The sequence below is a fragment of the Dichotomopilus funicola genome (assembly GCF_033296635.1).
Source record: "Dichotomopilus funicola strain CBS 141.50 unplaced genomic scaffold C8A04scaffold_14, whole genome shotgun sequence".
Classification (NCBI taxonomy): Eukaryota; Fungi; Ascomycota; class Sordariomycetes; order Sordariales; family Chaetomiaceae; genus Dichotomopilus; species Dichotomopilus funicola.
Window position 1 is genome coordinate 233,949 of NW_026944035.1, and position 19,577 is coordinate 253,525.

The window sequence follows — 19,577 nt, forward strand, 5'->3', positions numbered from 1 at the left end:
GAGACAGGCAGAACAGGTTGTGTGGGCGCCTGCACCCCATTGCCCCCCCCAGCATACGAACCAGCCGGGTGGTCTCCGGAGGGTCGCAGAAAGGTGTGCGTTCCGGTTTTTGCCGTACCCTGGGGGATCCAACCTGTCGTTCAGTGCTTTGATTCGCTGGAGTTTCGACAAAGGGAAAGTAAGGCTCCCCTTTGAGCCTCCCTCCCACCCATTTTAGTCTGAGAGTCTGTAGGCAGACCATGGCCGGGTGAAAACTTTCGCCACTCCATCGGGCCTCTCCCCCCCAACACAACTGCGGCAGAGGTCCGGGTCGAAGTGTATATAATCTCTGGCTCACCCCCCTCTCTGGCAGCTCTTCCACACCATCTCCCACCTTCACACCTCCTCTACGCTACTGCTTCAACATCGCTGTGCAACAATCACCGTTCACTTACACCCAACTTAAAACCAAACATTAAACACCAAACACCAACCATCAACATGTCTGCCTACCAACCTCGCTGCTGCAAGTGCGGATCCATGCTGGTCATCAGCCCGGCCTGCACTCACTGCCAGCACAGCCAGTGCACCGACTGCGTCTAAGTCTTTCAACACCGTTGCGGCTTGTAACTTGGAAACAAGACAAGCCATGATGACAAACCGGCGTCAGAAACGGCGCCGGGCATGACCACCAACACGGTCAACTCGTAAAAGGGTTACCGGCAGCAACATATTTCCGGATCTCACGGGCGAAGGAAACAACAAAACACGGTCATCATGCCGCACACCTCCGCCTGGTAGCCTCTATCTATCCCTTGGGAACGGGCGCTTTGAAAGGCGCTCCCACACCCCCCACGTGCGCCCACCGAAACCGGGCACTTTTTTTCGGGATTCGCATTACACCACACTACCACACTACCACCACCACGTCACCCAAACAACAACACGGGCCTCGTTCCTAACTGCGATTTTTGAGCCTGGGAGTTTTATGTCATGATTTGGGTCGGCGGGCGTCATTCGGGCAGGCAGGATTTTTGTGTTGTGTTGTTCTACATACACTAACCGGATCCCTCGCGGAGTTTTTTGGAGCGGGTGGGATGGGAATTTTCCAGATTAGGCACTCGGTTCCGCTGATACCCCCGAGGGCCGGCCGGTTATCGGAATGAAGATCCGGGCCGGCGTAGATTGTTTTGATACCTTGCTTGAACACTCAAATTACTATGCCAATTGGTTGACAAGTTTTGGAAACGTAAAAGTGATGTCTGTGTGTGTGTGTGTGTGTGTTGTTAGGCTGTTTCTGAATTGTGAGACTTCTCTTGCTTGTGTGCCCCCAATGGCCGTCATGGATTGCGATCTTGGTAATTGGCGCTTTTGGTTTCATCACTCATAACGAAGTTTGGAGAACTGAGTTTGCCTGAAGAAAGAGACGGCGTGATTCAGCAAACACTCTGGGCTAGCAGTCATAGGTCAATTGGCCGTTTCCCACCTCACATCTAACATCATCAGGGGTGACTGTTGACTCCGTGAGCTTGATTGTATGTGGTGTAATTGAACTTTCCGAACACGGAGGTGATTCCTCAGTTTGACAGTTCTTCTCACTCATCGTTATTGTCGATTCCCATCATCTTGTTTCTGTTCTCATCACTTCTTGAAACATACAATTTTCCTACAACAAATTCTCTCCATAGCAACACAAGCTAATTCCATTCCAACCGCTGTTCATTTTCCCATCCTGCACTTACTCCCTCACAAAAACCCCCGCCATCCCCATCCCCGTACCAACACACATACTCACCACCCCAACCTGCCCACCACCACCATCCCCCCTCCCCAGACCATGCATCAACGTACTCACCATCCTCGCCCCCGTCGCACCCAAAGGATGTCCCAACGCAATGGCCCCTCCATCCGGGTTCACCTTCCCCTCCGCCAACGCCCCCTCCAACCCCAATTCCCGCACACAATACAGCGCTTGGCTGGCAAACGCCTCGTTGAGTTCCCATCTGTCCACTACTTCCCGTCCTTCCTCGAGTGTGAGGCCGAGCTGGGATAAGACCCGCGGGATTGCTAGGACGGGCCCAATCCCCATCTCATCAGGCGCACACCCTGCCACAGCAGCCGCGACGAATTTCCCCAGGATGGCCGAGTCCAACCCGAGCTGGGTGGCCGTGCTGCGTCGCATAAGAAGCGTCGCAGCCGCGCCGTCAGACACCTGGCTGGAGTTCCCCGCCGTGCTGGCGCCGCCGGCTTCGGCGGGGAGGAAGGCCGGTTTGAGCTTAGCGAGGGCTTCCAGCGTGGCCGTGGGACGGATACCGTCGTCTTGGGTGACGGTGATTGTTTTCCCGGCACCCTCAGGATCCAGCCGGTTCCCCTGCTTGTCGATATCATGGAACTGCGTCGTTACCGGTACAATCTCCTGATCAAACCACCCTTGTTCCCGTGCTCGTGCCGCGCGCCGGTGCGATTCCACCGCGAACGCGTCCTGGTCTGCGCGGGAGACACCGTACCGTTGCGCGACGTTTTCGCTTGTCAGGCCCATGGGCATGATACAATCCCTGGCCTCTTTCACCGTAGACTCCTTCAACGCCGGCCACAGATCCGTAGGAATCGCCTTGGAGCCATAATTCCGCGTCATACTCTCCATCCCAGCGCCAATCCCCACATCGATCATCCCCGTGCGAATCTGCGCAGCAACCAGCGCGATACTCTGCAGAGAAGACGCACACGCCCGGTTGACGGTGTACAGCGAGGTCTTGGTGGTTTCGAACCCGGGGACATGGTTCAGCGCCATGCGCGCGGCCTTGGAGCCGCCGAGCTCGTTGAGGACGACGCCGACGGCGACATCGTCGATGGTGGAGGGGTCAAGTTGCGGGTTGCGGTCGAGGGTGGCGCGGAGGACGACGGAGAGGAGTTCTTCTGGGTAGGCATCCTTGAGCTGGCCGCGGTAGGAGCGGCAGATGGGGGTGCGGAGGGAGGAGAGGATGACTATGTCGGTGGGGGCCTTGGTGAGGATGGCTTTGATGCCTTTGGGGAGGCCGGTCATGGTGGGGGGTTTTGACGACGACAGGCGAGAGGAAGGCAAATAAGAGATTGTGCTGTGTCCTGTCCCTGTAACTGGGAGGTTCGAGAAAGAATTTGGAGTCTGTGGTTCAGGAGGGAATACTTCGTACGACCTCCGAGAGACGCGGGCCGCTGGTTTGCAGGAACGGCAGTTGAAGATTTGGTAAGGTAACACCGTCTAGACGGCAGTGACAACTCGCCAGTTGCAAAGAGACAATTGCAACAAGAAAAAAAGAGAAAGAGGGATAAATCTCTGGGTATCTCACAAAAAGTAAAACGCAGGAACAGAAAGACTCAAAAGATACGCGGCTAACACCCGATTTCTTCCCCCGTCTCCGAGATCGAATTCGAGCCTCTCGGGATAACTCACGGCCGCTACATCAGTGGGGAGTTCCAATTGTGAGAGGGGAAAACACACATCCGGCAAGAGGAAGATGCCGGCGGGCCGCTGAGTGGACAGCGGCAATGCAGTTCGGCAGCTTCCTGTGGGGCATACGAGCTCACTGAGGGATTCTTGGCACAGTGCAGTCAAGTCAAATTGTATTACTTGGAAGAACGAAGGTAGGGACAACTAGAACTGTAGAATACGATTTGGAGACTATGGGAAGTAACGAGTTAAATGTTCTCCATTTCGGGGCAGATCATCGCCATCTAAAGTACATTGCGTATTGAGACCCATATGAACCAAGAACCGAAAGGAGCCGTTATCGTAAGGTTAAAGATGATCGCTGACGAGGAAACTCTTGAAACAAAATCCCAGAAAAAAAGAGGGTAAAGTTGCAGCGCCGGGACCTCATAATGATACCAATAATAATATCGTCATTCCAACCCTTAGCCTTCGATTTTTCCACCGATCATTCCACCTGTGTTTTGATCTTATTCATTCCATCCATCCCCACTCATAAATCCCTGCTGTACTGTATCCCCAAACCAACCCGTCCCGGATCCCGTAGTCCACCAACCTCCCTCAACTTCTTCGTCGGGCTGTTGACATGGTCATGATGAATTGCGGGGTACCCGTCCACCGGGTCACCATGCGGCCCGTTGAACTTGCGCTTGCCAGATGGCTGCGATGACGACATGCCGCTCTTGTTCACCCCGCCAAACAACTTGGCCTGCAACTTGACACTCCGTTCCGTCACTGCCGGAGTACCGTCCCGCGAGTTACCATTTGAAGCGGATACTTCGAAGCTCTCGCGTGGGTTCCGACGGAGCATCTCCGATGCCGCCTGGCTGGCCTGGCTCTCGTAGATCTCGGCCTCGTCGTCCTCCCCTCCGCGAGACATGCGCTGACGGGAGGAACTGTGGGAATGTTGGGATCCACGCGAGGCGAATGACTGGAGGGCTTGGCGAGCGAGCTCTTGGTTGTCCTCGGCCGAGATGGTGCTCTCTCGGCTCTTGCGACGGTCGTGAATCTTGGACGATGCCGGCGTTTCGGGGATGAAATGGGTGCGACGCTGGGGCGGTTCGGTCTGAGGGACTAGATCGATCGATGGGAGGAGACCGCGGTTGTTGGCGGGGGTGCGGGCCTGTGGGGTTGATGGTAAGGAGGACATTGACTGGACATTGCGGGTATGTTTCGAGGGTAGGCGAGGCGCGGGGCGTTGGCCGACGATCGGGGTCGAGGGGGCACTGTTGTTGTCTTGACTGAGAGCTTGGAGAAGGACGGCGAAGCCTTCTTGATTGTGGTGATGGTGGTGGTGGTGAGGATCGCGCTGGCTGTCCCGTTGTGACGCCTTAGGAGTCTGTCTCGGGGTGGTACGGTGCTGCTGAGGGCTTGTAGCTTGGGCCTTAGGCGTTACGACCCCATGAAACATACCTCCGGGGCTGCAGAGGAGGTGGAAGTGCTCGCGGTTTTCTCGGATGCGGTTCAGCAGCATCTCACGGTCGTCCGCTAGAGTGGCGATCTCGTCCTCCTTTTGTTGGATGACCTTCCGGGCGGCCTTGACCTTTTTGTGTAGGGTGTCGTTCTCTTCAAGAGCGAGGTCGTGCAAGGCCTTAAGCTCCATGTACTTGGTTTGTGCTGAATCGGGCGCTGTGGTGATGTCCCGGCGGGCCTGGCGGGCACACTCGGCTTGCTGCAGGGCCTCGACCTCTTTCTTGGCCATCTCGTGCTCGACGGCGGCGCGCTTTGTATCTTCGTCCGCCCGAATACTGAGCATGTTAAACTGCAGCTTGTGGTGAGCGGCTTCCATCTTAAGGCGGGCCTGCTCAGCCATGCAGCTTTGGAGCATGCTCCGGAGCTCATCGGCCGAGGCATCGGCGATCTGTGTTTGTGTCGGGGTTGCAAAGTCGGGAATGCTCACGCGCTTGATGCCATTGATGCCGGTTGCAGGCGGTGAGAAGAGGCTCGGGCGATGGGAGGGGGCCAGGCTGTGTGACTGAGCCGTGGGCACACCAGCAATCGTGAGGGTGGGGATTTGTGACGAAGGAGGCGGGGTGAGCGACGATGGAATGATGGGAGCTACCGCACGGTCTTCGCTGAGCGCTCCATTGAATGAAGACGACGGTTCAATCGGGGAGTCGGGAGCCTCGGTGGGGGGGATACTTTGCTGCGACGAGGCGATTACAGACTCGTCGTCGAGCGGCGTAGTCGGCTCGTCCATCATCGGTGCCTGCGTCGAGATGTTGGGGAGGCCATTGACCGCCTGGGCGGATGGCTCCGAGTCCGACGACATTGTATCGCAGCTCCTTGCGTCGAAGCCCTTGAAACTCTTGCTGGGCGGATGCTTGTTAGATTTTTTTCGGGGGTGAAGCAAGTGGGAATTGGAATTGAGCGGAGCGAACTTTGCTCCTGGAAACAGCTGTCCCTGCGATTCGCCGGTCGCACTGCACAATCGCACTGGACCACGTCAGCCCGACAGTGCATGCGTAGTAGCAGCCGGGAATTGAAACTTGGAGCAGTGGAGGGAAACGTAAACACAGGAAATATTACTGCGATAAAGACTTACCAAACTTTACAATGCGCGATGCTGCGATTCGAGGGGCTCGGTGCGATAGTGGGATGAGGGCGGGAATTGGAACTTGCGTGTGGAGAAGTCAGGTTGCCCCGGCTGGGGAACATTTGGTTGCCCAGTGGATGGCTCGGTGGATTGAAGGGGTTGGCCTGCCTCCAAGCAACGTGATACTGCCGCTCGACACCGCCCTTATGGTTCCTGCGAAACCCACATTTCTGCCTATGCATGGGCCAGCTCACTGTGGCCAAAAAAAGCGGTAGACAAAAATACATTGGCATTTGATCAAATATTAACAGATAATTATTGATTGATTGACTCTTTTTTGTCGTTTTTGACTTTTTTTCATTTATTCTTTTTGTCTTCTTTCATTTTTTTTATTTATTCTTTTTAGTTCTTTTTCACTTTTGCAGAAAAGTAAGTTATCCAGGGTCTTGGTCTGCCTGTTTCTTTGGCCGCAGCGAGGCCGGGTCCCTCAGTCTGAACATGTTGGGTTTGACCCTGACACCTCAAGTCAATAATCACGATGATACCAAGCAGAACATGCTCAGAAAGGCGATGTAAACGGAGAGGCCATTGTATAAACGACTGAACACACTGGATTAAATTAAACAACGCCAACGACGGCCATTACATTACACCCCTCTTGCTAACATACAGACTGCCTAACATCCGACTCATTCCGAATTCCAACATTTCAATCTTTTTTAAGCGAATACCAACGCCCCAGCAGCAACACCCACGGCGACTCCCACAGCCCGCCACATGCCCGTCAAAGTACCAGCCGCGTTCGGGTGACCGGTAGCTGCCGGATCAGCACCAGCAGCAGGCGGAGGCACAGGCTGAGGAGTACCGTCAACCATCTCCACCATCACCGTCGTCATGGTCGAGATGCTCTGGTTCGGGTCGCTGCCCGCACCACCATTGCCATTCGCGCCGTTCGAGCTGCTACTTCCCAAGCTGCTGCTGCCACCGGTGACCACCACAACAGCAGTAGTCACAACGACACCGCCGGGCCTAGTCACTGCGGTAGTCACCGTGGCAGTGACGGGAGCAGCAGTGACTGTCTTCGCGCCGCTGCTCTCTCCCTGTCCATCACTGCTGTCGTGCCCATTGGGCTGCCCATGACCGCTCCCGGTACCAGCGCCAACACCCGAACCCGAACCCGTCTCAACTGGGGGCACGCCCGTGGTGACACTGCTTCCGGCCGCATCCCCATTACCCTTCCCATCAGCACTGCCGGCGCTCGTACCGGTTCCCGTTCCCGCGCCCGTCCCGGCACCCGTGCCATTACCCGTCTCCCCATCATGTCCACTCGCCGGCGGCCCCGTCGGCGAAGGAACAGCCGTCGGCCCAGTCGGGGAAGGCACACCATCACCGGCACCCTCCGTAGGAGCAGGCACACCATCCCCCTCAGCATCCCCCGCAGGCGGCGCCTCCGTCGGCGCAGGCTGCTGCGCAGCCGCATCACCCGCGGCCGGAGCCGGGCCGCCTCCGGGAGTCGGATCACCGCCGTTCAGCTGGTCCACGGCACGGCGCTGGGCCGGGTTGGGCAGGCACTCTTTTCCTGTCGAGGGCACATACCACACGACTGCTTGGCGGCCGTGGGCGTTGTCGCCCGTCCGGCCGAGGGTGCTGGGTAGGCGGATGGGCACGCAGTCGGCCGAGGTCAAGGGAGTGTCGGCTAGGGCTGAGGTGGCGAGGAGAAAAGGCGCCAGGAGCGGGAGGAGAGTGGCGAGGGTTGGGCGAGTCATTTTGGTTTTTTGGTTTTTGAGTGAGGTTGTGTTGATTCTGATGTTTATGTGTGTATGCTTTGCGTGGCGCGTACGTGTTGATTCGACCACGATGAAAAGAAAGGTAAAAGACCGAGTTTGGTAAGTGGTAGTTCCGTCCGTTGACCTGTACTGGAGGGAGAGGATCTTCGATATGCTCCGATGAAGCTAAAAAGGAGTGTCGTGCGATCTCCACCAACAAAGCCAAAAAGAATGAACAGCTTGCTGGTTATTCGATCTCGTCGAGGAAACCACCAAAAAAAGAGTGACTTAATCCAACAGACTCTTGTGCGCTTGGATAAAAGAGAAAAAACAAAAGGAGCGAGAAAGATGAGAGACACAAAAAGCCTTCCAGAAAACCCCATCGATCCAAGGCGGCTGGCCCCTCCAAATATGAACCAGAGACAAAACCGTTGTGATCGCCCACGCCATGGCCACACGGATTTCTTTCTCTCCATCACCCCGTTCTACACTAGCCTTGTCTTACAATCATCCCGCGTATTCCGTGAGTTGGTTTCCGCTGTGTTTTTCGCAAATCCATGTTGTCCAGGGAAAAGGAGGCTGCATCGCAACAAGGTATCAGGGGAAAACTTGAGAGGATCAACACAAACAATACCCACAACAGCTGCAAATCGCATCGGGATACCAACCCGCAGAATCCGAGAAACCCGGGCCGTAGTTCGTCGGGCCACTTCGCCGTTTGATACACCGTGCCATCGCATTGCAATCCCGAAGGAAATACTGTCAACTGCCGGATTCCCATGCATCATCACACAAATATCCTTCATAATCACATATTTCGTAATTATCGGCAAATCTCGTGCTGTGATGTTCCAGGCCCAGGTGCCTGGTCTTGGCTGCCCAACGACCGGGAGTAGGAAGACGAACGTGCACAAACAACAGCCCACAACGGTCATATTACTGACGATACTCATCTACGCTGAGACGCTCAAGTAACAAACACGAGTTTGAAGGGCGGAAAACACAGTTACCAAAGAATAAGGCAGAGAAAAGTCAAGAAAAAGGAACAGGCTCCAGAGAAGCACGTTGGCAAGAAGCAGTCAGCAACTTCGCTTCATCATCCCTTCAGCCCCGGCGGGCTTGGCCATGGAACCCACCGCATTTTGCTTATTCCTCGTCCCCGTCCCCAAACAGTTCGGCATCTTCATATTCGTACTCCTCCGCATCCCCTTCTTGCTCCCAGTCCTGTTTGTCGCCTTCCACATCTCCTTCCTCCTCCCAGCCCTGTTGGTCATCATCGCTATCATCAAAAGCCGAGCTGGACAGCCCGTAACTGCGGGACTCCGACTTGTTTGTTCCGTCAAAATAATGATAGACCTCGGGCGCATGCGTGTCATTTCCGTACACACTGCCGCCATACACAAAATAGTTCCGACTCACCGTCATCGGAATCGTGACAATGTCCTCGGCGTCACCGACCACCCAGATGGTCTCCATGCCTAGAACACAGCCCGTCAGCAGCCGCACAACACACCTTCTTCAAGTTAGGGGGCTGGAATAAGTTATGCAGTCAACGACTCACCCATGATCATGTGCGCCAAGACATGACAGTGAATCATCCACACTCCTGGGTGCTCCATCCTCACCCGCCAGGCCCTCCAGCCCGCCGGCTGGCCCGGTTCCGTCTTGCCCTCCCCATACCGGTATACCATCGTCGTGTCTCGCCGCACCGGCGTGTACCCCAGCTCCTCCAGCTTCGCATTGTTCGCCTCCGCATCGTACACTCCGGGGCCACCGCCGATGTCATAGAAGTGAGCCCCGTGCGCATGGAAAGGATGGGTTTCCACCATCCCGAGTGCTCCGCTGAACTGCGACCCCGTGTTCTGGATCACAATCTCCACCACTTCATCCCGCTGCGCCGGGTACAGCCGGTTGGCCGGGTCCCAGCCGTAGTTGGCTTCTGCGGCCTGCTGGTCGGGGATGGCCGCTTGGCCGCGGTCGTAAATGTCCACGAGCACCGGCCGGTCGCGGGACGTCTCGCTCCACGACATGTGAGCGAGCTCCCACACCAGGCGGCCAGACTTGGGGTCAATCTTCTCCTCGGCCTGGAGGATGACCCGGCGCGAGACTTCGTCGGCCGTGGGGAAGTTGCTGGTGGCCCGATCAAGAGGTTGGAGGGTATACTCGAGCCAATTGTTCGCCTCCGCGGGAAGAGTGACAACTGGAGCAGAAGGGGCAGGGGGAACAGCGGACGAGAGGTTGTACCGGAGCACAGCGTAGCCAGTGTAAGGGTCTGGGCGGTCGCGCGTCTCAAATTGCAGGAAATAGGAATTCTTGTTGTCGTGTCTAAGTTCCTCATGGGTTTTGGCTTGGAAGAGGACATCGAACCGCTGGCCACCGCCGAGTTGAATGTATTCAACCGGTACCGGCTCGCTGTATTCACCTCCGTCGACTTGCACAATGGTCAAGTCTTTATGGCCCTCGAAGCCCATGCTGATGAAAGATAAGCCGGTGGAGCCGATGAAACGGAACCGGTACGTCAGGCCGGGCTCGACGTCAATGACTGGGAGCGTGCAGTCCGTAGGGGGCGTGATGTGGTCATCATCCACCACGCCCTCTAAGGAGTCCGTTGCAGAGCCCAGATCAGATTGCGTGAACACGCGGCGGCTACCAAAGAACCCGTTGGCGTCGCCTCCCGGACCTTGGACGGCAGTCTGATTCCGAGAAACGCCCCTTCCGTTTAGCGTAATCCCAAGGGTCTCTCCAGTCCAGGTAAATGGCACGGCCGAGAGGCCGCTCATCAGATCGCTGTCTGTCTTTTGGAAATGGTCTTCGAACATCAAGATCCGCTCATCGTCGTAGTCGTACGGCGGCTGGGAACACTCTTCGACAATGAGCGGGCCGGCACAGCTCAAGGCCTGCATACCAATATGCGAGTGATAAAAGTACGTGCCGGAATCGTCCGGCTCCGTAGCAATTTCGTAGTCAAAGAAATGTCCAGGGGGAATGGGCCATTGAGAGGCGCCTATAGTTCCGTCGGAAAAGGGTGCAAAGCGTTGTGACAGCCCGTGCCAGTGCTGCGGGTTGGGTTAGCCAACACTGTTCGTCCTAATGTGAGTCAGGAACGTGGTAACGAGGACTAGCTAACCATTGTGAGGTTCTGGGCAGTCATGTCGTTGTAGACCCTGATCCAGGTTGTTGCGCCAGAGGGGATCCGAAGTGCCGGGCCAGGAGTCGTTCCATTGACTACCACGTCCTCGCGAGTCTCGCAGGCCGAAGGTACACTAGCGAGAGATACCCTCAGAACATGGTCCGGTGTGAATCCGCCATCGTGAAGGACAAGCTCGGCGAACACGGCCGCAGAGAGCCAGCTCACCAAGAAGAAGGGCGATAGTAGCATATTGACTAAAAGCTTGTCGTAGCAGATACGGTTGGTCCTGAGAGTTGAGAAACTGCTGGTAATCAAATGCTGTAGCCTGCGGGAAGAACAGGAGTCAAGAGCGTGATTCTAAGACCATCGGGTTTAAGTTGTTGGGCAGAATTGCGGGCGCTCCTGTCCTTTGCGTGTTCATGTTTGTCCTGCCCTTTCCGCACTAGTTATTGGGAGGGCGCAACCCAAAGGGGGGGGCCATCATCGTCGACGAGCGGGGGGTGAACGCAGGTACGGGCCATATCCGGTTGCAATCGCCTGAACTGCTGGGTGGCCGCCCGTAACCCCATTTGAGCCCGAGTTCAGAAACAGCATATTAAAGAGAGAGTTGTCGGTGGGCAAAATAATGGTCCGGACTGTGAAGCCGGTGAATTCTCCATGAGTCCATCTTCTTCCTCCTATCCAGGGTTCAAGCGGTAACCCAACTCGTTAGACCTGCGCCCAGAGGTTGGTGGTTACTAGGTACTGTAGAGAAATCAAATTTGGTCGCACGAGCCCATCAACATGGATGCCGGTGAGTGATAAGAAACACGCCACCTGAGCTTGAGGAAAGTTCGATCCTGGAGGTCCGTAGGACCGTACCCCACAAGGTGACAAGGTTCGTGAATTTCGAGGTACGGAACAAAACCCGACACCAAATCCTGTCGGACAAGACATGACTTCAACGGGTTGGTTTGGGTTCGGACTTGCATTTGAGGCTAGATCTGGAAAGTTGTTTGTGGGCAAGGGCCTGGCAGCTTCCACTGTCCACACAACCTATCCGGCTGTTGTAGCTGGAATATCCGATATGTGATAGGGTTAGGGTTATGCCGCCCCCGCTAAACAACGTCAGCGGCCCCCAATCATGCCGCCAACTCTCTTTCAGGAGCCGGCTCGTGTGACCGGACCTACTCGGCGACAGAATGATGGACTCGTAAGCCCCTCCAAGCCTGAAAGGCCCTACTCATAATATCCTTGCATTCGTCTTGACATTTTTGTTTCAAATTCGGTCCATCAATCTGGTAACTCGCAGCCCAAGACCTGTGGCTTTTGAAGGTCTAGAAAGTGCAAATATCAATGAATTAATTCCTCGAAATCTAAATTCTTCTCCCGTCCCGCTTTTTATCTGCAACCTCACAACACAAGAAGTTTCCCTGACGGGTAAATAGCTCCGGTACATACGACCGGATCGCCGTCATGGAGTCCCACAAAATAAACCCAGACAACCCCTCTAAAGATGCAACACGCGACAAGGACGACTTAAGCCCTTTCCAAACGCTCAGCCCATCTCAGCTCCATGCTCTTTTCGACATCCTGACCCACCACGGGACATATGACGAGGTAGAGAGTTTCAAGGACCCGGGAGCGATTTCCAAATACGGTTACCCGTTTGTTCGTCACACTTCCGAATCTGACGGTGAACCGGCCTACGCTCCCGAGACAGCGACTCCGTTGTTGGCTGTGCTACTGAGGAGCATCGTGCTCACATTCCCGGGTATACGGGACCTGCCACCGGAAGTTTGGCATGTACAGCTCCAAGGCATCTTAGAGAACCTCGCGCGGGCGGAGTTGTCTGAAGCCTATGACAAAGGGGGGTTAGGTCTCCGGAAGAGTCTCGCAACAGCGGCATCTGCCATCCATGAGACCTTGTCTAGAGGCATCCTGGGAGGACTGGAAAACCGCGCGCCCGGGGATTTGCATGGAGAATATGACCGGTCCAAAGCGGAAGATCTCGCCAGGGCATGGGATGATGGAGTACACGGTCTTGTGTATGGCGATTTGGTCGAAGAGCTCTTCACCTGTGCCCAGCAGAAGAAAAGTCTCGAAGAACATTCCCCCGGCATACAAGCCGCCGCAGACTACGCTATCATTTAGTGAGTGATACCCCTTTCGACACATCCCTGCTAATACGCTCGAGAAACCATAGCTAACCCACTCGCGCTAGCCTGGCGACATTATTGCACCACATCTACGTCTTGTCTCCCGAGGCACCTTATTTACTGAAACATTTAGAAAATGTACATAAGCTTCTGCCATATGCCTTGACAAAGCAAACGCTTCGTATAGGGAACGCAGCAAGTATGCTCAACGGCATGATGCGTCTGATGTTAGCCAAAGTGGGCGTAGGAGCCCTCTCCAACTGGTTTGGCATCACCCAGAACGCAGATGACGGGATGAACCTTCTTCAAAGGTAATACCTACTTTCACTACTACACATACTTGACAGTGTTTCTAAATCTTTGAATCTTAGAATCGTTTGGTTGGTCTTGTCATGGGACGCCTCCGAGTTCCGCAAAACCGCGGAGACCATTGAGAAGGCCAAGGGACCGGCAAATCCATCAAAGGAGCAACTGGCCGCACTTAAGGAATACACATCTAAATCAAGGGCGGAGCACCTTGATATTCGGGAAACTAGCGCTAGGGAAGGGCGGTCGATTGTTGCCACGATTCTGGAACGCCCACAACCTGCGATGCTTTCATCACTATCAGAGACGCAACATGCACAGTGCTCAGCGTACCTTTCGGCTGCACTGGCCGTGCGGGACCGGGATGAAATTTCGAACGCACTCTGTCGCCAGAACCCCGATGTCTTCACCCGAATCGTGAAGAACTTCCTGGGCGGCTTCGAACCCATGATTCGAACTCTTCACCAGAACGTCGATCTTCGTGAACATCTCACGGCCGGGGAAAGCCTCGTGACTGGCTTTATCAATGTTACCAGAGGCAAGAAAACCTCCACTGGTGAGACCCAGCCACCGACAGTGGAAGATTACGCCCTTCTCTTACACAAAAACCGCCATATGCTCTACAACTGGTTGCACCAAGTTGCCTCCCAGTGTCCTGATATCCGGGAAGAGTTCTGTGCCTGGGCCAAGGAAACAATCAAAGTGTTCCGGCAGTCCCCAGCATCTGAAACATCGAACCTAGGGAGCTCTTCGCAAATCGAAAACCATAACAATGACCCTTGCACCGGCGCGGCTGGTGCTCTCAGCGAGCCTCTTCAAGAACTCTTCGCCTCCCTGCCACCCCAAGGACAAGCAGCCATCCTCCCCAGCATCGATGCCCATGCGGCCTACCTCTCCACCCTCAAATCCCTCTCCCTAACCCGCATGCAGCGTATCCTCGACAATGTGCCGGCCATCTCCACGGCTCCTACCTGGGCTAATACTGCAGCTTCCGCCAACACGAACACAACCAGCAAATCAGCACCGACTACACCTCCCGCGGCTAACGCCTCGACGACTACCTCCTCTTATTTCTCTCCTTCCTACTGGTCCCGCTCGGGCCGTTCCACTCCTCGCTCTGTTAGCCCCAATCCAGCTACGACTCCCAGGTCCTCATCTGGATCAGTAGCCGCAGTTCCATCCTCCGATACAACAACGACAAAAGGATCGCAAACGGGGCCAGGGGTGTACCTCTCTCGCTGGCGGCAGCTCATGGACGACACTGTAATTGGCCCGGGGACAGAGGGTGGTTCGGTCAGACGTGGGGCTGATGTCAAGGGGTTGCTGGGAAGAGGAAAGACGGGTGCTGAGGGGGGCGCCCACCCAAAATCAAATACGGGGCGGGGTGTGATGGCCGGGAAAGAGGGGGCGTGGGATGAGGGGAAAACGGGAGAGGATGGGGGAGAGGAGCGTGAGCCGCCGCCAGTGGATGTCAAGGCTGTGGTGGAGGCGTTGGGAGACAGGTTTAAGACGTTCATTGTACCGTTGGTAGAAGCTAGGGCAGGGGCGGGAGTGCCCTGATAATGATGGTGATGGGGCGCAGGCAAGACGGACGGATACTGCAATTGAAAGTCTTGACTTTAATTCTTGCCGTTCGGCTGTGCTGATACAGCACTACAATACTCCCACGTCTAATGGCACCGCTCTAAACCCCCGAGGCAACGACGGACTTTGCTCCTCGGGACACATTCTAGAGATCAATTCTTGGTTCAGAATCTTCATTATTTCTAAAGTAGAACACAACACCACTCACAAGAAGACACATGTCTCAGAAGCCAAAAACTCACGAACAGGACAAGACGGGAGGGCTGGGAATATTGACTAATATCATTGCCATAAATAGCAGCAAAGACAGCTCAACAGCCCCGCGTGGCTCCCTCCCCGTTCCGAAACAAGCCTCAATCGGACACTAGGATAGGTTGGAGGAAGACAGCCCTGTTTCCTGGCGCGTGTGGCGTGCGGGGTTAGTCGAGGATGGACACTTGGACGTTCCTTGGTTTGCAGCCGAAAGAACTGAAATGACCGGAGCATTATGGAATGAATATTTACCAAGAATGGTAGAGAGGGGCTGGTTGTTGAATGCGGGTGGACGTGTGGTAGGCAACAACCGATAGGCGGAGCAAGTGTATCCAGAGGTCGCAACGCCGGTCAAAAATCACAACATCGGCCAGAGATTGCAACATCAGTTTTCATTCATAAATGAGTGGCTACACGCCTCAATTTGTGCTCATGAAAAGGTACCATTCCAACAAAAGACAAGCAAATCAAGTAAATCATGAAAATCGTGAATTCACCACCTCCCAAAGGTCACCTCCATCAAACCATTCCGGCCGCTACCCTTCCATCAGAACCGTTGCGGAAAGGGAGGCAAAGAATTGTCAGGTCAGGTTTGAGTCGTTGACGTGGTGTTTAGATTGGCTGGGAGCATTGTTGGTGATTTAGGAGCAGCCAGAGCAGGAGCCTAGATGAAGCGGTCAGCATAATCAGCGATGACGTACTACGGCGTTGATCACAGGAGAACCTACAGCCAGACCCGCAGTTGCAGGAAGAGGCAGAACCGTTGCAGCCGCAGCCAGACATTTTGGTTGAGTGTGTTTGGTTGGTGGGTTTGGTTTGTGTTTGGTTTGGAAAGTGTCTTGAGTATCTAAGAGTTGATTGCGGATGGAGAGTTGTGAAAGTGAAAGGGAAGGAGAAGTCTCCACTACTTATAGACGGATGGCAACTTCAGCTCTGGGCAACTTGTTGCCTTCCAGATGCGTGGTTTGTGCGGAGTTGCGTTCATTGTGCCTTCCTCCATGGACCGGGTCACCTTGGCCGCGTCCATCGGTCCACTCTTCTCGGGCCATATGCAAGGATGCAAGGCCCGGGAAGGCACGAACGAGGGACAATGGTTCGTCACACCCAAACTCATGAACTTGTCAGCATCGGTTGGTTGAGAGCTGCGGGCGACACCAAAGAGAGACAATCCTGCATGGAAGTGCAACAATCCGGGACCAACCCACGCTGGCCTCCCCTCTCACCGTGGCGTCGCCGTCCTGCGCGCCCGAGGGGCTCGATATGTTCGTCTGGAGTTCCGCCAGTACACTCGGAGCTTTGTGGACCCACATGCGGTCTCACGATTGGCCGTACCATCACCGAGACCCCAGACCCACCTGCAGGTCTGTGCCCGGCGTTGAGAGATTTGTGCGTAAAGCTCGTCCAGTCGGTTCGCAACGAGCTTTCCGGCCGCTTGACACGGGTCGGGTCGGCCGAGCAAAGGCATGACAACGAACGTCGTGGGTGGCGGATTCGTGATGGCACTTGCCTTGTCTCCCAACTCCCCCGGGCCGACTCCGATGGCGGACGGGCAGCCGCGAAACGGGCGGAAAGTGCTCAATGCCGAAACCGCAGCTCCGAGTGAGAACGGCGCCTTCCCAGAAATGACCCACTTTCTCAAGATTGTTGTCAGACGACCCGGACATCGTGGGGGTATGAGCCTTTCTCCGACCCAACCTCAACGCGAAGGCCAACGAGCTGCGACGTTCTTCTGGATTTGGAGAAGACAATCGCATTGAAATGGGGTTGAACCCCCACAACCACACTCAGTTGTGAACCGTTCCGGCAGGCTGGTCACTTGACCCTGAATCCTGGTCTGCCTATTGGTCTAACATAAGGTTCCCAGCCAATTGGAATTTCATTTGAGCCGAGGGTTGCTTTGTTTTTCGAGACATCGTTTTGACTGAGGGTCCTTGTTGCGCGACAATGGGAGCACCGGGCGCCACACCGGGTTTTCTAATGCGGCAGGGCGTTGAAACTGAGCTGAATCCCGTTGGATCCGAGCCAAACATGCATTGGGAGCGACTGGGGCAGTCCAGTTGAGGGTTATCTTGGGTTATGATGTAAGCTTGATAAGGCGCATGCGCTGACCTTCTAGCCCTGTATTAATTGACGCAACTCCTTCTCAATCTCCTATTTTACCTCATCCCTCGGCCATTGCTTGATAGAATCATAAAAGTCGATACGACGCCATCAACCGACACAGCTTCGACTTCAACCCATCATCAACCCATCAGCTCAACTCCGCCATGTCGAGTTTCCTACCACGGGCGAAGAGCCTCTCACGAAGCGCGACTTCGACCATCTCGCGTCGCGCCGTTACAACGTTGCCTGGAGTGCCAAGAGATACCAATAAGCATGAAAGTGCTTCTGCCACAAGCAAGCGCCCGCTGTTCAACTCACCTTCACCTGTGTGGGAGCATCTTCAGTCGCCGCCCCAGAACCAGCAGATCAACGGCACCGGCATCAAGACAGAAATCAACAAGACGTTTGCCGTTAACATGATGACTACGGCCCCTGCCAACCCAACAACCTTCACGTTGCCGGTACCGCTCGGCCTCGCCGTGTTGCTGAGCTCTTCTCAGAAAGGAGGTGGGACTAGTTCATCCGGGGATTCGAAGAAGGCCTAGCCGCCTAAGAATATGTCAGATGGTGTTGGAGAAGATGGAAGGGGCGTTTTAGGCGGGGGGTTGTAGCATCATTTATGGGACTCTTTTTTTGAGCGGGTTAAGCTTTTGGAATTATTTAGGGATGGATAGTGTACTCACAACAGAGGAAATGTAGGCTTTGCCTTTGACCCACGTTGTCGTTTGGTGCGGCGATACCTTATCTATCTGTCGGTGACGGGTGTTGATTATCAAGTGAACAACGAAGATTAGGAAACCAAGGGAAAGCCGCACTCGCAGGACTAAACGGCGACTCAACGGAATGGAACTGAGTGCAACATAAAGACGGTAAGTGCTGTTAGTTAGCATTTGGGTAAGACCATGAGTCTCGGTTTGATTAAGTTTGAGCCGGTCAAGTGCCTCTTAACAGTTCATGTTTAGTTTCAGTCTGCTAGAACCACAGCAACATCTTCCATTCTATGGTACCATAAAAATCATTACCTCGCCCTCTTTTGCAAATCCCTCCTCAGAACCCTCGAGCGCCTTATGGGAACTCTCATCCCCCCCTCTTCAATCTCCACAACATTAACCTGCTCTCCATTGACGACCCCAAACCGTCTTCTTGTCACCGCAGACATATCAACTGCAAACCGTAACCCCAATACCTCCACCACGTTGGCCTGGTTCACTTGTGGCGGCAATGGACGTACTAGGTTTACAGTCCTGCTTTTACCGTCGCCTTTTGCTTCATCAACAGGCCGTGCCGTGGGAGAGAACGCACATCCGATGCAGGCTGTCGGCGGCGACAAGCCAAGCGTGGTGTTGGGTTTCATGTCCGTGTCGGGCATCTGGTCCGGAAAATCGGCACTGTGATGGGGCGGTGTTAGGGGCGCTTCATGTTTGGAGTTAATGACTGTTTGTTGGGAACTGAGTTTAGGGCTGCAGACGTTGGGGTCCAGATGAGTTACAGGGCTTTCGATCACAGGCGGCCGCCAGTCTTCTCCCGGGGTGTAAGCGGCTGCGGGCTCGAAGGAAAGAGAGGGCTCTGGGTGTTTGAAGGACGGACTTGTGTCGGTGGGTGGTGATACACAGTGCGGCGGGCAGTGTTTGCTTTGGGGTAACGACGGGAGTTGTCGTTGGGAATCAGGGAGCGAGGCTTGGGGGCCGTGTTCCGGGCTCCCACCAAAGTTGGGGCTATCTTTCATTTGCGGTGCGGCTGTAGCCAATTCGGTAAAAGTTTCAAGAAGCGCCGTAATTTTCTCATTAATGGCCTTCTCAAGTCGCACGGCAAACTGTGCCACCTCTAAGCCTTGTGGATTTGGGTTTCGTTGAAACGACGACGATACGTGATTTTCAACAAAATTCCTTTGCATGAACTGATTCCAGTCATCCGAGGCAAGACTGTAGTCTCCGGTTGTTTCGTCGTCTTGTTTTGTCCTATTCGAGATGATGAATCCCAACTTCCGCAGTCGCTTTGCGGCACGGACTGCGGCGTGGGAGAGTTCCCGCGCCGTCCTTTTAGATCGTGGGGCCGCTACTAAGACACGCTTGGCCGGGGATTGTGGTGCGGCGGCAAGAGCGGCTTTCTGCTTGGCGAAACGGGGTGGCTGGACACGGGTTGGTACTGTTTGAGACTGAACCGCATGGTTGTTGGTTTGCGGTTTGGGGATCTCGTGGACACCTCCCATGCGGTCGAATGAGGAGCGGGCCATCCTGACTCGGTGAGAGGCTGTGGTGACTTTTCCTACGAGGCGGTCATGTCGTCGGTCAGGGAGAGGCTCGGGTGAACGGTTCCG

General features: G+C 54.9%; 7 protein-coding genes across 7 annotated transcripts; 2 read left to right on the forward strand and 5 right to left on the reverse strand.

Annotated features, from left to right (window-relative positions):
* Positions 1 to 1,717: 1,717 nt before the first annotated feature.
* C8A04DRAFT_35656 (Thiolase, N-terminal domain-containing protein) lies at positions 1,718 to 3,022 on the reverse strand (the record flags this gene model as incomplete). Its single annotated transcript, XM_062783251.1, has 1 exon — positions 1,718 to 3,022. One exon carries the CDS (start codon positions 3,020 to 3,022, stop codon positions 1,718 to 1,720), a length of 1,305 nt encoding a protein of 434 aa, XP_062638990.1.
* Positions 3,023 to 3,938: 916 nt separating this feature from the next.
* On the reverse strand, positions 3,939 to 5,717 carry C8A04DRAFT_26619 (uncharacterized protein; the record flags this gene model as incomplete). Its single annotated transcript, XM_062779992.1, has 1 exon — positions 3,939 to 5,717. The coding sequence occupies one exon, from the start codon at positions 5,715 to 5,717 to the stop codon at positions 3,939 to 3,941; it is 1,779 nt and encodes a 592-aa protein (XP_062638991.1).
* A 983-nt stretch (positions 5,718 to 6,700) lies between these two features.
* Positions 6,701 to 7,747, reverse strand: C8A04DRAFT_26620 (uncharacterized protein; the record flags this gene model as incomplete). Its single annotated transcript, XM_062779993.1, has 1 exon — positions 6,701 to 7,747. The coding sequence occupies one exon, from the start codon at positions 7,745 to 7,747 to the stop codon at positions 6,701 to 6,703; it is 1,047 nt and encodes a 348-aa protein (XP_062638992.1).
* A 1,146-nt stretch (positions 7,748 to 8,893) lies between these two features.
* C8A04DRAFT_35658 (Laccase-like multicopper oxidase 1) lies at positions 8,894 to 11,126 on the reverse strand (the record flags this gene model as incomplete). Its single annotated transcript, XM_062783252.1, has 4 exons — positions 8,894 to 9,044; positions 9,075 to 9,225; positions 9,309 to 10,803; positions 10,875 to 11,126. 4 exons carry the CDS (start codon positions 11,124 to 11,126, stop codon positions 8,894 to 8,896), a joined length of 2,049 nt encoding a protein of 682 aa, XP_062638993.1.
* Positions 11,127 to 12,332: 1,206 nt separating this feature from the next.
* Positions 12,333 to 14,881, forward strand: C8A04DRAFT_35659 (PX-associated-domain-containing protein; the record flags this gene model as incomplete). The annotated part of the gene is made up of 3 exons (XM_062783253.1): positions 12,333 to 13,009; positions 13,081 to 13,326; positions 13,387 to 14,881. The coding sequence occupies 3 exons, from the start codon at positions 12,333 to 12,335 to the stop codon at positions 14,879 to 14,881; spliced, it is 2,418 nt and encodes an 805-aa protein (XP_062638994.1).
* Positions 14,882 to 17,424: 2,543 nt separating this feature from the next.
* On the forward strand, positions 17,425 to 17,805 carry C8A04DRAFT_26624 (uncharacterized protein; the record flags this gene model as incomplete). The annotated part of the gene is made up of 1 exon (XM_062779994.1): positions 17,425 to 17,805. The coding sequence occupies one exon, from the start codon at positions 17,425 to 17,427 to the stop codon at positions 17,803 to 17,805; it is 381 nt and encodes a 126-aa protein (XP_062638995.1).
* A 473-nt stretch (positions 17,806 to 18,278) lies between these two features.
* C8A04DRAFT_26625 (uncharacterized protein) lies at positions 18,279 to 19,493 on the reverse strand (the record flags this gene model as incomplete). The annotated part of the gene is made up of 1 exon (XM_062779995.1): positions 18,279 to 19,493. One exon carries the CDS (start codon positions 19,491 to 19,493, stop codon positions 18,279 to 18,281), a length of 1,215 nt encoding a protein of 404 aa, XP_062638996.1.
* Positions 19,494 to 19,577: the final 84 nt, after the last annotated feature.